This window comes from Anomalospiza imberbis, chromosome 3, assembly GCF_031753505.1.
Source record: "Anomalospiza imberbis isolate Cuckoo-Finch-1a 21T00152 chromosome 3, ASM3175350v1, whole genome shotgun sequence".
Taxonomy (NCBI): Eukaryota; Metazoa; Chordata; class Aves; order Passeriformes; family Viduidae; genus Anomalospiza; species Anomalospiza imberbis.
In genome coordinates, this window is record NC_089683.1 from 26,101,912 (window position 1) to 26,122,631 (window position 20,720).

Consider the following 20,720-nt stretch of genomic DNA (forward strand, 5'->3'; position numbering starts at 1 on the left):
GCAAACTGGTATTGTGGTATAGTTTTGTTTTTTTTTTTGGGGGGGGGGGTTAGTGATATAAAATTACAAAGCAATGACCTCAGAAATCGCTTTCTGGCTCAACAATATTAAATATTCTTACTAACTATTTGGACAGTTACATAAAATCCTTTTTTATTATACTGCTTTTTAAACTAGTGGGTGGTAAAAATGTGAGGACTAGATTATGTCACAAATCTATGTGGCTCTTCTGACAACAGGGTCCGGATTCAAGAGTTGAGAGGGCAGTCAAATAGGAAAAGAAAAAAGAAGGTCTTGTGAAATGAGGCTTATTAACAATATTCTGTTAAACCAAGAACAAGTTTGAGGAAACATCTGATTTCTTTAACACTCTCTCTCTGGAGACCCAAAGGAGAACCACTAGCTGGAAAGAGGAGGAGGTGCTTTTAATGTGGGAAAGACACAGGACTATCAACTAAATCCTGAATACAGGAGCAAAAACCACCAGGTTGGAAAACAGATAAAGTTTCTTACCAGTGAGGAAAACTAATGCTAAGCAGGCAGATGATGAACTCTAGATCATCTGAAGCACTTTAAGTGAGACTTGGTATCTTTCTGAAACACATATTTAGTACAGTTTTTAGGAGAAATACTTCTGCCTAGAAGGAAATAGTCAAACTTTCATTTTCAGAATCTGTGAATTTACAAGTTCTCTCTTGATTTTCTCTTTGCAGGTTCAGTGGATACAGAACTGCCTAGATTATTCCATAATGCTCCATGCATACCTAAATAGGAAGTGTGTAAGTCATTTAGAAGGGTCAAGAAGCTTTTCTGACCCCAATACAATACTGGGAGATGCATTCTTTCCTACCCTTGTAACTACTTTTCCTAGAAATACTTGTGAGCCACAAGAAACCTGCTATCCTTAGAGACAGAATACCAGTCAGTTTATGCCAGTAGAGAAAAACCTTTCAGGTGCATTACATAATGCTTTATCCCTGTACACAGCATGAAAACTGCCAGGTTTAGTAACAAAAAGGGATTTTCCTTTCTTCCTGATTCCCAGTCTCTAACCAGACTGGTTGGAAATATTGAGTTTTTCCATACATAAAAGTCCTCAGCTGCTCATTCAGGTAGCTTTCCTCACCCGCTGTGGGTGCCAGGCAGTACCAGAGCAATTGTGCAGAGCTGCTTGATAACCTAAGAGCAGGATGCACAACTAAAATTGGTGGTCTCAGTGTAAGGGTAGTTGGAAGAAATCTAGCTGGCCAATATTATAAAATAATAGACCACACTTTATATAGCAATATACTTCCTAGAGATATGTATCATTATATGAAACTCAATACATACACTATAAAAAATACCATAATATACACAAAATCAACATAGATTCTCTGTTCCTGCTGGCCTTAAACCACATACAATCACTTCTAGCCCAGAAATTATTAAAGAGCTGAAGTACACATTGAGATTTAATTGATATACCATATAAATAGCCTTCAATTATAGCTGGATACAGTAATTTAAAAAAAAAAAACAGACTAGGGTTCAGCAGAAAATGAGATACATTCAGATTTTGTTTGTTTCTGATTTTAATATTAAGGATACGACTCAGCTGTTAGTTTGAAATGTGACACAGAAGAAATTATTTTTTAAGTGATATTGCAGTACCTGATTGCACTACAAAACAAAACAGGCTTTTGCCACACAGCAGAATGTAAGATTTCTGACCATGCAAAAAGTTGAGTCTGAGTGAAGACTGATTACCCAAATTAAAGATCTCTTTACACACTGTTTGGGAGACAGGTGGAGATGGAAAAACCACATTCCTGTGCAGATATGCAATAGCGTATCAGGGACTCATCCCATTGTATGACATGAATCACCCACTGAACCACACAATATGTGGTAGTCAAGCAGACTGTAAGGATTCCCATTCCCAGCACAAATATTTTTTTCAGAGCTTTCTATCACCTCTGTCTGTAACTGCACCTGCCTTCAGTCTGGTATGCAAACTCCTCTCGATGCAGCTCATTTTACGCAGTCACATAAATCTATTAAGTGCTTTTCAAAGCAAAATACAAGTGTAGACCAGCCAATAGCCAAGGCACAATCTGTTTTTCTGATGTGTTTATAGGCAGAAAAGAAATCTCAATCAAAATCAGAGCAAAATCTTTGTTTAATTTAGCATTGGTTTCTTTCACTGATTTGTAACTGATCAGTTTAGGAGTAATGACTGGGAAGAGATAACAGTCATTTATCCTGTGATTTACCATGAAGCTACACATGAAATTCCCTTATGTGACATTGAGAAAATTTTCTTAGCCCTTCTGATATAACAGCTCTGGTTTCCCAACCCCCCTGTAACTACAGTTATTTTACAGCTCTTGGTTGCTTTTCTCTGTCTGTTTTAACTCAATGGCCCATTTGTGTTTGGCACCTAAGGACATCCTATAGGCTAGGGACTCATGGCTAGATTTAAACAACTCAGGAATGTGTCCTTAGAACAAGGTGTTATTTCTTCACTTCCTCAAAAGTAATAACAATGTAAAGCAAATAATTAAAACAATTAACAGCTACTCTAAAAGTGACTTTTTTTTTTCCTCTGTAAAGTTCTCCCTGACCTTTTGAAGCCCATATTGGCTGAAAAAAAAATAATCAGCTTTTGCCTGTGTTTAACAGTTGCTCCACTGACAGCTCTTGGACAGTATACATCTATTCATCATGTCTAATCAGAATCTTAGAGACCAGGTTTAACTACTGTTCAGTGCCTTATTTCTTCATTTTAACAGCATTTATAGAAGTAAATCAGCAATCAAAGGAAAATTCTGAAAAACAAGGACTTCTCCATTGTTTTCAGTTTCTTCTTGTGCTCATCTCCTCAGGCTTAACTGCATGGTAAGTATTCATTATAAACAGAAACTCCAGGTATGTGTACCTCAATCAGAAATAGCCACAGATCCTGCTGAGCTTGTCTGCTTTCAAGAATTTCTCACCTCCTCCAATCTGGCTCTAAAAACTCGGATTTTTCAACAGCGCTGTAACCGAGTTCTTACTCACTGGGTCATTCACAAGTTATGCCAACATGGAAATAACACAGCAGTTGAGCTGATATCCAACAGACAAAAAAACTTGTTCTAGCATGTCGAAAGGAGAGAGCCCAAATGTCTTTCTGTGTTTAGTAAGTAAGAAGTGAAAAAACAAACTGCATGCATCAAAGAGTTTTCAAACAGCTAAGAGAAAATGCAAGCACGGAGGTAGGTAGTAACTGTACTCAAGTAGTTTGAATATGTAGCATGGGTTATTTCTTCTTAAGCATGCTTTTGTCGACTCCTGCATCTATCCTCAGCCTTCCCCTCTGGATGAGCTCCTGTCCCTACTAGCTAGTGATATTCCGTGCCATCATTCCCAACTGCATCCCATTTACAGCCTTGGGACTGTCTCAATCCTCCATCTGCACAATAATCAGCTCTGAACAGACTTGATCACTAATATCTAGAGGCATCATATGACTCTTCAGAAAGATTATGCCTTGTATAGACTTTCTTTCAAAGAAGGCTCATGTACCTATGAGAATTTTCTTTGGTTTTAATCCAAGTCACAGCTTCCCTTTGAAGTCAAGGACATAAGGGCAGCTCTGGAATGCCTTCTCTCCTACAACATCCTTTTCCAGTTTCACACAGTTTACCTGAAGGTTTGTCTCTCACCTTGACGTTTCCAAAGTGAAGTGTGTAAACTCAGAAGGCACGCAGGTTATAAAATGCATCCTGATTATCAGCATTTTTCGTATGCTGGTGGCTGGGAATGTACTTTGAGATACCACTCTCACACAGAAGGCTCTTCATTTGTTAAATGGCTACAGATTTTGCTACAGGGTCCAAGTATCACACCACCTCTGGTAGGTCCCACCCAAAACAACCTGCTGTGTTGGAATGAAATAATCTATAATCAATATGCAAATCTCCATCTTCAAAATTTAATACACAAAGTAGGTTTGACAGACAAAGAAGTTTCACACATCAACTCCTTAAGAAAATTGCTACAGACACATATATTTAGAGAAATGTTCTTACTAAAAGGTTTGAGCCCTGTCACATCATACATATGGATAGATGTTTAATGGAATTTAATGTCACTAACACAATTTTATCAACAAACTCTCATTGACTGGAACTGAGAACTCATTTTTCATCATGACATAAGAATACCAAAGTATTGGTTAAATTATCTTCTCTATTTTTTTAATAAGCTACAAACTTTCCCAGCTATTCAGTGAAGGACTCCTGCAAGGCTGGTCACGGCACAATCACTGCACAGTCATGCTGCTACTGCAAGTTATTCTTTCCCTGGCCACATTTTTATTTCACTGCTTGTCATTTCAACACAATTAAGTTTTGACTCACTGGTCCACTCCAGCTGTATATGACAGATGTCTTGTAGTCCTAGAGCAGCCAATCCTTCCCAAATTCATGGAGGTGCTCATCCACACTGTGAGGAAGATATTGCACATGCCCTTATGGAAGAGCAAATGCCCACATAAGGTAAGCAAAAAAAAACCATCAAAGAACAAAGTGGTGACTGTCTGGTAGTCATAAAAGCTTCAGACTGAGAATGCTCCCCCTACCTAACAAACAAAATCCAAACATGAAACACAAAGCATGAAAAATAAGCTACTAGAAAGTAGTAGCTACTAGAAAGAAGAGCTACTGCTCTTAGACCAGTGCAATATGACTTTTCTCTACATTCCTGATTTTTTCCCTAAAATTAACATTACTATACTAGCAACTGCAAAGTATTCCATCATTTTGGTAAAATACCAGTATACCACACTTTATTTTTCCAGTTCCACAACCAGTATTTATGGAAACATCCTGCTTAAACATTCTGCATCATTAATGACTAATAATGCTACCATCTCCAGGGATTCAAGTCTGTATCTTTTTAGGATTCCTTTTATTTCTACTGTGTTCCTTGAACTCATTTGTATTATCACTGCATTGTTCTCAAATATTTCCTTCACAACTATTCAATTAAATACGGATTTTTTTATTTATAAACTTGATTGTCATGAATCTGTCTTTTGCATCTTTCCTGATTTTTACACAGTCATTGTTCCTAAGTTTTCTGCCAACTCTTCATTGCTCAGATTGAACCAAAACCATATTAAACTAATCTCATTTTTAATGTTGGAAGCTATTTTCATAGTCAACCACCAATCTATCCTTCTCAACTTGATATTTAAATTTATTTTTTCTTTTAAAAATCTCATGTCAGTGAAGTCTTGTTATATTATTTCTTGCCATTAGGAGACTTAAAACCTTTCAAAACATCAGGAATATATACAAATGTATATTCTTTACTTACTAAACCCTCACGTTTGCACATGTTGAATGTATACAGGCAACTCTTACTGATTTGGAGAAGTACATTCTGCAGACGAATGTATTTTTATCCTTCATGTAGATTACTTCTAAACAAGTTTATGTCATATAGTTTGGCACACAGCAAATGAGACATCCATTTTCAAACATCTCCATCCATGGAGATAAAAATTCTCAACTGCCAGACCAAAAGCTGTCAAACGCTAAAACAGAGTACCTTGCTGATTAGTAATTCTCTCTTGGTTACAGGAGAAAGAATATTAAAAATAGTTGGACTGTTATTGTAATTTTCTGTTTTCTGAGGGGAAGAATTTATTGAGTGATTAAAAAATCTGGTCTGCTCATCGTATTTATAAATGTTATTAAAAATCTTGAATAGTGAAGTGATAGTATTTAAATTAAATTATTCAAAGCAATAAAATCCAAAGATTATTGTGGAGAATTGCTGAAAGGTCTCATTATACTCTATTACTAGAAATAAAACTGGCAAAAAAAATGAGTGATGATAAATGCAAAGTAATGCTATGAAAATAATTAAACTGAAGTATTGATAAGCATCAAAATACTGAAAGTAAATACCTCCTCATTAGTTATTATCATTCAAGAAAAATGCCCTGGATTTTTTACAAATGCCATTAATAAAACACCTAATCAGTGCAAGCACAATGAATGAAGAATAGCACTAGAAAAAGCCCTGACACTGAACCACAAAACAACAGAAGATCCATTCTATTACTGGAATTCTTCCTGACTACCAAGACAAGCTACTCTCTGCCATCCTGGCCATCCCAGCCCAACAGAAAAATGAAAGAGGTAAGCTAAGGATGAGAGAGAAAGATAGTCAGAATTATGTAATGGAAAACCAGAGCTACCTCTTGCTTCTTTGCAATAAAAGTAGAGGGCTAGAAAAGAACCAAATCCAGAACATAGGAGTGAGGACGGGTGTGAAATTATCCTCTGCTTTGAACCATGCATGAAGATGAGGGCACTTACTAACTCTTAAGAAACTGCTCTAAAACAAACAAGGGGAAGTGGAATTTAGTTGTTTGTTTTTTGTTTTTTGTTTTTTTTTTTTTTTAACACTCAGCGCATAACTGAACTGTCAAACTCATCTCAATCTTAAGTTTTGCTGAGGCCAAAAGCTTAACTAAGGTTCAAAGAAAAACCTTTGACAAACTCAGGGAAGGGAAGTAAAAGCTGCATTTTTGCTTTTTCTTTCATGCTTTCCCAAGTGATCATAACTCAGCATGCCCAGAATTGACTACACTGACTTTTACTACATTAAAAAAAAAAGTTTATTAACAGAACCAAAATATTTTTCTTCCTTTTGTTTTAAAAAATAAATAAAGAAAGTCAAATCAATTCCCAACACACTGTAGGATCTGCAGTATGGTTTTCAATGTGAATGACAGCGCAAATATTTTTATTTATTTAAGTGTACTTCCACAAATGAGTTAAACCTTAAAAATCTGATTGTCACTTTGCTGATATATGTGAAACATAGAGATAAATAACCTCCAAGTTAAAGTAACCTGGTTTAGCCAATAACTAATTCCTTGAAAGAGCCAAAATAAGTAACTCATCTGCTTGCTTTCGGTCTTATTTTTTAAACCAGACATTGTCCTTTTCTTTCCTCATATTGATGTCTGGGGAGGAAAAAAAAAGATACTAATATATGCGATGGGAACACTCAACAACATCTTGCACATTTTGTTTCATCATGATTACAAAGTAATTCCTTGCAGGCAAACCACTTGTTTTAAATATACTTTCCATGCCTACTTTTATACAGAATAGAATAGAATAGAATTTTATTTTCAAACCATAAAGCTGCAGACTCTTCACTGGGTCAAACAAACAACCTTTATTGTTTAGTTGATTGACCAAATTCGTACTCACACACAGAGCTTTAAATGAAATGTCACATGTACAGGAGGGTCTGGTGGTCTTGCTAAGGTGAACAGGCTCATGTGCAATACCACAGCAAACTTCTTGCTACATATTACAGACCAGCAATTAAGAAACCAGAAGCAATATTGTAGGATTCAAATTTTTCTGCATGAATTTTATCACCTGCAGCAAAAGAATTTCTTCTGAAATGCCACTGGTGAAAAATCTGCCCTAGAGAGAGGAAGCAGCAAGAGAAGCCTAAAATTGCTGATGAATATAGGCTCACCAAGTTGTAAGTATCTCATTAAGCTACAGTGACATCTCAAGAGCATTCTCATTTTAATGGTCAGTGTGAAATCCCTGCTCAGGTTCATGTCTCTAGCTCATCTGAAAGGCCTGGCTCCGGCAGTAAGGCTGAACCTCTTATATTGATTCCTTCATGTGTCAGAAAGAGATCACCGAGGAATTGCTTTCACAGATTAAGTCTTGGAATATCTAAAGAGGTCTTAATCCAGTCATAGTGGGAGTATCAACCCTTAAACCACACAAGATGTGGCAAAGTATCTAAATTGCCTTGAAGCAGCTGGGAACTAAACCTAGGAAAACTGTACTATTACTCAGGCATGTCAACTTCATGACACAAATATGAAGACATTTGATTAATTATGTGCTCTTTGTATTGCTATCCATTTTGGAGCTTTACAGCAGAAAGAACCAGCAGTCCATACTGTAAATCAATAACTATATAAAAATTCAGTCAGTTGAAAAATAATGGAGTTTAATTTTCAAATGAAAAATTGAAACATTTTTGGTGTACATCTCTACCTATAAATGTTCACTTTGAGGGGGAGATTTAGAATTATTTTCATCAAGCTTAAAATAAGTGGTTTAAACAACACAAGTGCTGTTCAATCAGCCAGTATTCATTATTAGGAAAAACTACAGTTCAAAAACTTACATCTAAGAAAAGTCAAGAACCACAGTCCACAAGTTGTGAGGACTCTCTTGAGTACACTAATTTTTGAACATACTCATAATAATTTGATTTGTTAAGCAATGTTTAGGAACAAAAAGCTGTGAAGAGCTAAAGTGCTATGGCATTTTAGGCCTTGACAGAATCTCTGAATTTTATTTCCTTGATTATCAAAACTTGTGTGTGGAATTGACAGAGATGTTGCACACTGGGAAAACAGAACCAGTACAGCTAAAACAGCTGCTAAAATTTTTCCTTAGCACTGCTTTAAAATAATTACTGTACTAATTATTTATTGTTGCAAGTATTTTTGAAGAATGTGCAAGTGTAAATTATTTACTTTGACAGGCATAAAAGATGAGTTTTAATGATGCAGCTGTGCTGCTGCTCAGCATCATATTTTGGGAAATATTTTGCCTGTTGAGGTTCTTTGAAAGAGTTAAAAAAAAAGACTGGCATCCCCCCCACCCAAACTATAGCTTATTTAGACACAAACATAAGATTACTAAACCATGGAGGATGAAATTGTATGTAAACAGAGTTTTCATATTATACTCTTGCTCAGAAGAAATTCAGATGGCTAATAAAAAATGTGCAAAACAAATGTCATATACCTAAAACTGACAGAATTGTTACATGTGCTGTATGTACACAGATTATTTGTAACTTTGGTCTGTACAAGATAGGAGTTCCTATATGCAGTAAACGTTTGAGGTAAAATAACTTCTTTTTGCAATATTAGACAGAGAAAGACCTTCAAGGAACTAAACCCTACTTAAAGATGTTTAAATTGTTCCCACTGAAACAAACAGGCCTCCAAGTTTGTCTTCAATTTCCCATAGATCTCCATTTTTTTCATAAATAGTTCTGGCATAAATAACTTCCAGCATGAAATTAGTAAATTTTAATTTCACTGAAAGGCTCTTCTTCCTCAGTGATTTTTCGCTTTAATTAGCTGGATCAGTGAGAACAGATAGTATTCTTAAATGATTGGTAACAAAATTCTTTTTATCAATGGTATAGAGCAAGGTGAGATAAAAGGATTGAAGCTAAACAGTCAGTAAGATATTTAGGCATTTACAAGGAAGTCTGGAAGACATTGTAGCCTGAATTAGAACAACATAAAACTCCGCATTCACCTCTTGCCTCACCACAGTGATTTCTAGTAACACAATCTGATCTGATCTGATCTGATCTGATAAACACCCACAGAAAACTGTACAGGCAGATGATCACCAGTCATTGCCCATCTACTGGACTGCATTACATGACCATGTGTTTATGCCCAGCCCTTGAGTGGTGCCAATGAGCCTCAATTTAAAGCAGATACAAGTGGCTAGGATAATGTATGCAAATATATTGGACAGCAGTTTTTAAAGTGGTAATTGGTTCAATTTCTGATCATCTGACCGCACAGTTGTAAACAATCTTTTTAAAGCGGTCATGTCACTGCAGCTGCAATCTGCCCTCTACATAATAGCTCCCTATTACAGAGCACTCACACGTAAAATGAATGATCAGTATCTGCTTCTCTCATTCTCCCAAGGGATTCTAAGCATGTCAAATAAAAATGCTTTGCTTAAAGGGATAAAAATGTGAATCAGAAAAAAGACTTTGCATGTGTTAGAAAGCACAGAACTCCTAAGGACAATATAGCTCTTTACAATATGAAAATTAAGAGCTTGTTCAGAAAATATATTTGTACGTTTGGATATAAAATCAAAATTATACAATCCTATATAACAAGAGTGATGTTGAATTTCATTGGTCATTAATAGTGAAAAAACTTGACTGCATTTAATAGCCATGAACCTTTAACAATCAGCAGATTTTAAAGCTTGAAAAGCTTCTAGGCTCTCCTCCCCTCCCCCCTAGGCTCCCCAGTCTCCCCTTCTAGTTTGTTGACTCTGCATCCCATTCTGAGGCACTGAGATCTAACACCAGCCTTAGGTTCCTCACATGGACCTAGGTCCCTGGCAGTTTAGGATCAGAAGTACTTGACTGTCAGATATCTATGGATTTTATCAAATCTGTGTTGGCCACAAAGGTGAATCTGCAAAATATGTCCTTCTCCTAGGCATCCCTACTGTTTGTATTTTCCACATTGCTAATATTGGATAATTTCTAATATGTTAGCATCAGTTCCAAATGTGATTGCGAATGTAAAACCTTGACTTGGGGAACACATTCTGGTTTTCACTTTTACTAGGCTGACAGAAAAATAATGGAGCAGTCAGTTGTGTTTCAAGACTCTGAGATTAATCCTACCTACTTAATCATGGGTCTTTTGATTTATCATATTTCAATTATATGCCAATTTTCATACTAAGTAAACATCAACCCCAAATGGAGTCAGTACCTAGCTAGTAATTGGACATGACACCCCACAAAGACTTAATTTTGCAAAAAAACCTACCAAAGAACTAGCAGTCAGTTACAGAATAAATCTTAACAACCAGTTAGCAACGTCCTGCTGGCAGCACCCACACAGACCTGAAGCCATTTGCAAAATGGAAGCTGCAGACAGCAAAGGAAGCAGCTTGGCTTGGGAAATGTGTCAGCTGCCAAGAGCTGCAGACACAGGGATTCAGTCATGCACTGAAAACCCTGCTGGAAGGAGCCCAATATACCAACTAAGATTGAGCTGCAGCATTGAAATGTGTTAACCTGTGGAACAGACAGTGGTTTCTAACTCTGGCTTGGAGGCAAAATCTTCACTACTAAAAATATGGATACCTGTTATTGAGTAAGATTGAAGGTAAAAAAAAGAAGTAATCCCATTTGTATCAAAAGTAGTTGTCATGAAAACTTTACTTCAGTTAATAAATGTTCAGAATTTTTTTTCTCAGTCCTGATCTACATTTATCTACTTTTCTCTTATTATGTTTTCTAGGCATTTATCTTAAAATTCAGTCTCATTAAAACTTCTGACGAAGGTATAAAAACATTATTCCACTTCACTGACATGATCAGTGTAATTTCTGAGGGCAATATGTCATGTAATCTTCAGAAAATTCATAAGCAATGTGAAAACTCATTTGAATAGTTTATTACATCCTTGATTTGGTATAAATAAAACTGTTCTATTCTACTGTTTTATCCTTGTCATGCAATCCCAATATTCATTGCTGCAATAAATTAAGTCTTATAAACAACAAAACATCATAAAACAAACTCAAGAGATGCTGCAAATAGGGAACAAAAAGGAAATTATCTAGTGCAATCTTTCTGAGTGAAAAACCCTTGAAACATGCTGCAGCCAGTCAGTTAATAATTGCTTTGTAAATCTGAAACGAAGCAGAGGGGATAAAACTAATAAACAAGTCATAAAGTACAAGTTTTACTTGTTTGGAGTGATTATGATTCCCTGGAGGGAAGAGGGGCACAAAAAGGCTGGTTAATGTTCAAGGATCACCTCTGCCAAGCTCGGGAATGAGCATCACAATGAACAGGAAGTCAGGAAAAAATGACAGGAGGCTTATATGGATGAACAAGAAGCTCCTGGATAAACTCAGAAAGGAAGCCAACAGAGGGTGGATGCAAGAACAGGTAGCCTGGAAGAAATACAGAAATTGTCCAAGCAGCCAGGGATTGTGTTAGGAAAGCTGACAGAAGTCCTGACAGAATTAAAATTGGCCAGGCCAACAGGAAAAGTACATCAGTGATAAAGGGAAGACTAGGGAAAATGTGGGCCCTCTTGGAAGCAAAATGGGAAACCTGACTACCCAGGACATGGAGAAGACTGAGGTCATCAACAACTTCTTTGCCTTGGTCTTCACAGACAAGTGCTCCAGCCACACCGCCCAGGTTGCAGAAGGCAAAGGTGGGGACTGGGGGAATGAAGAATTGCCCAATATAAGAGAGGAGCAGGCTCGAGAATATCTAAGGAGCATGAAGGTGCACAAGTCCATGGGACTTGATGAGATGCATCTGCTCATTCTGAGGGAATGGGCTGAGGAGGTGGCTAAGCCACTACCCATTGTATGTGAGAAGTCATGTCAGTCCACTGAAGTTCCAGTGACTGGAAAAGGGAAAAGTAACCCCCACTTACAAAAAGAGAAATAAGGAAGACAAAGGAAACTACAACTCTTTCAGCCTCACCTCAGGTCAGAAAAATCATGGAAACAAATCCTCCTGGAAGCTTTGCAAAGACACATGTAAAATGAGGAGGTGAATGGTGACAGCTAACTCAGCTTCACTAAGGGCAAATCATGTGTCACAAATTTGGTGGCCTTCTATGACAGGGTCTATTACTGCCACTGTCAACCATGTTCAAAATGTCATAACAAAAAACCTGTTTTCATATTTCCTCCAGTGTAGCTATTATGCTTGTGCTGGAAAACACATATAATCCCTACAAATAAATAATGTGTCACACAAAATATATGCTTGCACAGTTGCTGAATATTATAACAAATTTTCATACTACTCTGAAAACACACTGGTCTCTCTCCCTTATTCACTCAGGATGAACAGAACACATGATGGATGTTAAAAATCCAGGTGCCATCTTCATTGCACCATGCTAGAATATTCAGATGTTTATTTTTAACAATCTTAAACTACTTAATGTTCTTAAAAAAGTTTATTTGCTCTTAAAAATTTAACATTTTAACAGTCTAGTTCAATATTTTACTTCGTATTTGTAACATATTCCCCTTTTCCCATGTCAAGAAGCCCACATCAAAAAAGGTGTTGAAATTCTGCCATGCAAGTATTCATATGCCTCACTTGAACATCTCTTATCTTGGCTCCCTATTACTCATTAAAAAAAATGCACTCTTTGAATACTTTAATTATTATCAAGAGACCTGAACATACACTTTATTTTTTCAATCAAAAATAGAAAGAAGCTCTCATCATATTCTTTTTAAGGGATATAAGTTCTGAACATTTTTAGAGCACTAAGACCTCTCAGGACAGACCTCAGAAAACAATTCATGTAATTCTAGTACTATGTCACTTAGTATTTAGTATGCATATGCTCCAATTCCAAGATAAATTTAAGTATGAAAATAGCATAGAATGCACTTATAAATGTGGAAAAAATAATTTTCAGAGAATTTGAGAAAAATCAATAGACACAAAGGTAAATATTTCAGAAAGTGATATATTTAGTATAAATCAAGATGAAAAAGTTCACAGCTTTACAGTACACTTCTGCACCCTCCTAGCAGATGGAAGATTGCCAAACTGTGGTCTGAGTCATAAGGTGAACAGAAATGTCTTAGGAATGTTTTGCTCATGCTGTTTGCTGCACAAGAATTTCATTAACTTCATTAGCAAGATATTTAGGTAAAGTGTTACATGTATTAAAATGTTTTTACAGACTTAAATATTCAAAAATCTTGAAAGTGTACTGTCATGCAAATGACTAATGTCTGCAATCAGAAAACCAAAGTAATCTACCAGTTCCTCCAGAAAAAAAGAAAGGAAAGCAAAAAACATTGACAATCGGAAATAATAAAATACCTAGAAAATATATCAGGACATCAACTGTAACACTTAATGGCCTGTTTGACATCTCCCTGGACAATGAAAATGAAAGACAAAAGTCCAACAGAACAGGGTGAAGGGTTTGTTTTCCTTAGTCTAAAAAAGGAACAAACTCAATGCAACAAAACCATAACCTGTCAAGAAGAATGTTACAAGTGACTTACAGGAACCAGGAATTTTTTTATTTCTTCCAAGGCATGACTCATACGAGAATACGCCTCCCCAGGTGGAGCAAACACTTCAATTAATACATGGAGCTCATCACTCAAGTGCGCGTATTTGGCTTCTCCACTTTTCCTTAGTTCTTCCTCCTATGAAGAAAGGGTGGATTTGGTTTTTAAAACTGGAAATCTACTAATTTCGCAGTGATTTAGAATTCACAGACAACAAGACAGAAGGACATAGTATAAGCAGACTTTTAAATCCTTTGAGAAATAAAAGTCTAGTTCAAGCCACTTAAAGATTTAAAAATCAATTTTGAGTGTTTGAATGATAGAACCAGCATAATTATCATCTAAACCAGACTTTAATCAGCACAGTGAAAAAATGCTAAATACTCCAGAAGGAAGTACTGACATATTAAACACATAATGGAAAAGCTGCATTCATCTGTCTGAATCTTAGCTCTTAACAACAAAAAGACCCAGATGCATTTAACCATTTTGGAACACTATTGTTTAGTAAACTCTTTAGGTTCTACAACAAATATCTGCAGCCTATATTTTAGTACCACCAAAGAAAAATGTGCCCTAGGACTTTTATTTGAGACATAGAATCACAGGATAATTTGAGTGTGAAGGGACCTAAAGACTATGTAGTTCCAGTACTCCTGCCATGAACAGACATCTTCCACTAAATCAGGTTGCTCAGGGCCCCATCCAACCCAGCCTTCAACAATCCCAGGGATGGGGCATCTACAACTTCTCTGGTCAAACTGCTCCAGTGTCTCACCATACTCATAGTGAAGAACCTTTTCCTAATGTTTAACCTAAACCCTACTCTCATTCAGTTTAAAGCTCCTACCCCTTGTCCCCTCACTATGTGTCTTTCCACAAAGTCCCTCTCTAGCTTGATTGCCCTCTTTCTGTACTTGAAAGGTACCACAAATTTACCCTGAGCCTTCTCTTCTCCAGGCTGAGCAACCTAAATTCTCTTCATAGCAGATTGGCTCCAGCACTGATCATCTTCACGGACCTCCTCTGGACTTGCTCTGACAGATCCATGTGCTTCTTATGCCGAGGGCCCCTGAGCTGCTCTCAGAACTCAGTGAGTCTGAGTTTCAGCCCCAGTCCCAGTTCAGGGTATCTATGCAATGTGGTGTACAGATCAGATGGTGAATCACCACACTTAGATATAGCTCAACCATCATTGGGCCCCAATTTTCTAGCTATAAAATAAGCATAATATCCTACTTCATGTTAATGTTCTGAAATGTCAATCCACTTTCTTACACAAAGTTTTGAGATAGCAAATGTAAATTGCAAAATACATTAGTAGTAGTTACTGCTCCATAAAAATCAAAGACATAGAATAGTGATCATGTTAATGGTACTGGCTATGACACCATAATGAAAAATGTAGTCCATTACTACACAAGATAGCCGTAAGTAATGCTAAAGAAATTATGAGTTGAACTCTCAGTCTTCAAAAATATTTTGAGAAATAATTTAGAAGAGTAATTTAGAAGAAAATATGTATATACAGAAAACATTATCACATAAAAAAGAAGTAAACTAATTTGTTTGAAAATGGTGAAGAGGTTACAGCTTTTTAGTATATACTAAAATAATAGTTTATGAGCATTTAGTTAAGATATAAAAACTGTAACAACAGATTACAATTCTTACTGATTTAGCTTATTTAATTCTGCATTAACTTATTTCAGCAATGACTAATTTACACCACTGCTTGCTACAAAAAACATTTGCAGAATGCTATTCTCCTAACAATAAGTATTCAGTTTTTTTAATCTATGTTAGAAGATCCAGCCTCAAGGACTTTTTTATTTTCCAAAGAATATACAAAGGCTACCTCCTGCAGCTCCAGTGCCCAAGATCTGTCTCCATACTAACTCAACACCAGAAAGTCCCAAAAGTTATCTTTCAGGAAAAGACTACCAATAAACGTAGAATTTAAAAACTGGACCTTTTTTTCAGATGTAGAAAAAGCAAAAGAATAATATTTTGCTCATTATTTTGATGAGGATTCTGTACAGCTAAGACATCACCAACATGATTTTATAATGCATACCTGGAATATGTTACCACTGCCTCTTCAGTGGTAACAATGGTAATTATGGTAATAGTTTCTCTTCTAGTTCCTGAACAAACTCAGGTTTTCTTACAACACATCATTTGATAACCTGCCTCTTCAGTTCAGCACGTGCTTTCTGTCACTACTTGGAGTTTACTCCTATAGCTGTTGGAAACCACAGGCTGAGGTTGTGAGATACTACACTTCTCCTTGTGAGGATACCTAATAAGGTTTCTTCTTGAGGAACACATGGGGTTAAACACTGAATTTTCACACAGTATGTCTTCCCATCACAGGGTAAAATGTCACAATAATGCTCCTTGCTCCTTTTATTACAAGTGTATGTACAGAGACAAAGAAACTTAAGGAAAACAATGGATGAGTAGGAACTCACAGACTGTGTGAGCACTGCACCAAGCTCTCCTTCCCAAAGCCAGTGAATATGACTGAGTATCTGGGGACTGAATGTAGCCTTATATTTAATCCTATGTCAGGTATCAGGCATCTAACAAGTAAACAACAGACATGACTCACACTGTTGAGGAGACACTGGCTGGTATGGCAGGTGATACCTACTGGCAGCTAATACAGTTTTCCAAGGGCAGTACAGAACAGGCCCTCCCAGGAGCACAGGAAGATGGACAACACCTTTGCAGATCTTCATTAGCAAGCAGCACATCCCAACTGCACAGCAAAATGATCAGTGCCCTGGACCCAATATTCACACTGCTTCTATTTAGGGTGACAGTACTGCCCCTTGTGTAGCACAGCAGTGGGTTTTGCCTCCTGCTAGTTGTACTCTGGTTGCAATAACTGAGTTCCCATGAGAAGCCAGACAGCCTTTATGGAGCCCAACCTTGATTTAGTTTCATAGGAGAGGAATCCAGTTAAAACCCTGTGAGCTCTAATAATGGGAATTAGGAATGATCAGAAGGCTCTCCTCTAAATTGTGCTTCTGAGTCAAACGAAAACACTAATGAATAACACCCCATGTAGGACTAGTAAGGACTGAAAAGGATGATGAGACTTTCAAGCACCTGGTACATTAAGGCAGAATAAGTCAGATCATCATAAATCTATTTTTCAAGGCGTTCTTTACAAGGCTATCTGGGTGCTAATGGCCTTCCAAGGCCCTAGCAACCTCTACTGCACCAGTGCAATTACTTGTGGACTTTGGCTGTTTCTTGTATAACGCTGCCTTTAATCACCTCTGAGGTTCAGGTATTCCTCATGGTGCTGGCTGCAACTTTTGGCAGATCCTCCTAGCTTTTTACATTCTACAATTCCCTACAACATATCCAGCAGTTTTCTAGACCCTGTTCAGCTTGCACAGTCTTGCCAGTGTCCACCCAACAGCCAAGTTGTTCCCTCACAGCCTAAGCACAGAAATGATAACTGCTTAAGCTTACTCATGTAGACACAAAATGAATCACAGTAGATGGTGATGCGCATCAAAAGCCTGATGGATTCACTGAATCAAAATGCAGTTAAGTCTCAAGCACTGGATCTTAGGGTAGAAAAACAACAAACCTGGGACCTGATCAGTTCTGCTTTATAAAAGGAAAGGAATAGATTCCTTGGCTTCTGGGTTAGTGATGGCAATCGCTTTTGTTACTGACTCTCAGGTTCATAGTATGGTTCTTAGTTCACAGTGATAAGGTTTTACTTCAGTGTCGGTTGAGCACAGCAGAGAAAACACGTATCACCCTCCAGAAACAACTGCCCCTCATCCTGATCCTCTTCTACTTCATTCTGCATGTCAATTCCCTTCATTTCTCAAGAGTGACAGAACCCAACTCCCCTCATACACTGTACTTCAGGCTTCCTTCATTCCCATCATTCTCTCTTCTTCCTCTCAGAGTGTCTGTCACACAGTGCTGAAGTCCATCCACCCTCAACATGATGCATGGCTTTATAGCCCACTCCCTCCTAAGGATAACAGGTGTTTTGAAACATCTACTGTGTTTTATAATTTCCAGTTGGCTAAAGCAGGGAAAATGAGTTATAAAACTCTATAGCGGAAATATAGAAGTACCAACCTCTGCAAAAGTGAAGTATGTGAGTGATAGGGACACAAAGGCCAAGAAAAATGATGAATTATCTCTGGATGTGAGAGAAGTCTTAACATTTTAAAAGGATATATGTTGACAGAGAACCACATTCTGTCTGGAAGCCTCGCCAAAATGCTTGAATAAAAAGACTAGAATAAAGTTGAAAGAAATGGAGTTTGCAAAGAAAACAGTTACACAGTCCAGACTGATGAATCAGAAGTGTCCTCATAATACTGAAATAACAGGATATCAAAGAATAATAGAAAAGAAACTTGCAGTAGGAATTGTGTAGATCTCAGAGATAAATTTAATCAATACAATACAAAGAACTTCCTATAATGAAACAAATAAAGCTATGAAAAGAAACAATGGGTGCTTGAGGAGCAACATGAGAATTGCAATGGATTTCCTATCTTGCAAGAATTCACAAAGAAAAGCATAGTGCAGAGACTAGACAAAGATGATAATCACAGGGCTGCTGCTACACAGGCATTATTCATAAGCTCAGTGGGCAATGCTACAGAAGAAAATTAATGAGCATGCAGTTTGACAAATGCAAACCTATTAATCTGGACGTAAATGAAAAAAATCAAAATGTTGTGTGCCACACTGACTGTAGTATAAGTAACAGTGAACTCATTTATTAGGGGTACTGGGTTTGGAGTTAAAAAAACTTTCCGGTCCAAGGTCCCATCAGTGGAGAAACAAAGAGTACAGAATGAAGCTAAAAGACCTTAGCTATTCCTTGACTATTATTTTTAAACCAATTATTCTCACTCCAGGAAGAAGAAGAAATAAGAAGAAATAATATGGAGGTGGTGAGTACATGAAGAGAGCTCACATAGCAGTGCAAAGAGAGTGGGTGTACCACACCTGCAGTCAACCACAGAGACCCCATTATGAAATGTAGGCATTAGAAAGAATATTGCCTATAAGAGAAAATTACTGGAGATACAGGTGACAAGAATTATATTCCTATACTTGATCCATCATTAAAATTTTCATTGTTACTTTGGTGAAATGGAGCAGAGAATTGTGTACATACAGTACTGTCTTGGGCAAACGGGTCCTTCAGTGCTTTATTTCCTGAAGCTTTTCAAAATGAAATGCAACAAAATCTTAATGGCTAGGAGGTACTAAACCATACCTAGATCAACTTTTTGTTTAGAGAGGTGAAAAGGAAAAAAAAAAAAAAAGACCAATCAGCAGAAGAATGTGATGATAAGACAACCACTACGGAAAGAATCCCAACAGCTGACATGAAGGTTAAATGAAGAAAAAATAGAAATTCTTTGAAGAAAATAAAATTTAGGAAAAAGCTTAACACCCTAAAGTGGTATGTACCAAAACTGAGGAACCAGACAGTGACCACTGTGACCAAGAACTAGTGATCTATGCTTAAATTCCCTGCCAGAAAACTGAGAGTTCACAGACCTGTAAATGTTTCTACATTTGTATAAATCGAAGCAGAATCTAAAACAGCATACATAAGAACCACCCAGGCACTAAAAAATTGCTGCCTGAATTAACCAAGCCAAAGATGTTTATTGAACACAATCATGAATTGCAAGTTTGCAAAGCTTACGTGGGAAATCAAAGATCCTCAAGAAATGCATGATTAACATACCTAAAGATGCTTCATAGGATTATATTAAAATATAACTTAAAACTTATGATCACAACTAGAATCACTGCAATCCAGACACCTTCAGATTCAGGAAGAAGACTTTGCTTTAATTTATGAGAGTAGAAAATGTCATGCTTTTATTTATGAAAGGCTAATTAGTAATTTGTTGCAACCAAGTTACAATGTAGTTTGCTTGAACATCAAACAAGATGTTACACTTTTACTATGGGCAAAACCATATCTTAAAAGAAGCATTTTTTTTTTTTTTTTTTTTTTAATCCAAGATTTGTTACAAGTTTAGTTCCATAATAATGATTACAGCTCAAATAATTCCATGCAGGCAAAAATTACACACAAACCAGCTTTGTAGTGTCTGACTCTTTCCCTGGTTTTACACTCACCCTTCCACTGCCCTGGGGATCCTAAGGTTGATGGCTTCAGCGTGGAGAGGACAACACTGACGTGAGTTGCAGTACTCTGAGTTTTTTGATGCAAGATACTGCATTGGGTTTGCATGGCCAAGTTTTGGTAGCAGTGGGGGATACAGGGCTGGCTTCTGTGAGAAGCTGCCAGAAGCTTCCTCAAGTGTCTGGCAGAGCCAATCCCAGATGGCTCCAAGACAGATGTGCTGCTGGCTGTGGTTGAGCCGATCAGAAATGGTGCTAACACCCCTGCGGTAACATATTTAAGGAGAAGAAAGAAAAAGTTATGTCTCAAATGTAATTGTGGCCAGAGAACAGTGGGGTGAGAATATGTGAGAGGAACAGCTCTGCAGACTCCAAGCTCAGTGTAGAATGAGGGGCAGGAGATGCTCATGAAGGGCCCATGGAGGGCCTCAGGGATGCACAGACAAACCTGCAGCCCTTGGTGGAGCCCCACACTGGAGCAGGTGGATACCTAGGATGAGGCTGTGACCCGATGGGAGGCCTGTGCTGGAGCAGGCTCCTGGCAGGGACCTGTGGAGAGAGGAGCCCAAGCTGGAGCAGGTTTCCTTGCAGGACTTGTTTCTCTGTGGCGTACCCATAGTGGAGCAGCCTGTCCTTGAAGCACTGCATCCCATGGAACAG

General features: G+C 37.4%; 1 protein-coding gene across 18 annotated transcripts in view; it reads right to left on the reverse strand.

Moving 5' to 3' along the window:
• Nucleotides 1-20,720, reverse strand: part of KHDRBS2 (KH RNA binding domain containing, signal transduction associated 2) — a 333,019-nt gene that overhangs the window by 168,819 nt on the left and 143,480 nt on the right. For 17 of the 18 annotated variants that reach the window (XR_010997053.1, XR_010997051.1, XR_010997052.1 and 14 more), the window contains one exon: nt 13,887-14,033. The exons of the other annotated variant lie outside the window; for it this stretch is intronic. Coding sequence is in view for 6 of the 17 variants with exons in the window: in XM_068183721.1 (XP_068039822.1) it covers nt 13,887-14,033 (147 nt within the window). In the remaining 11 variants the exon portion in view is untranslated. The remainder of the gene's footprint in view (nt 1-13,886; nt 14,034-20,720) is intronic. 18 annotated transcript variants of the gene reach the window in all.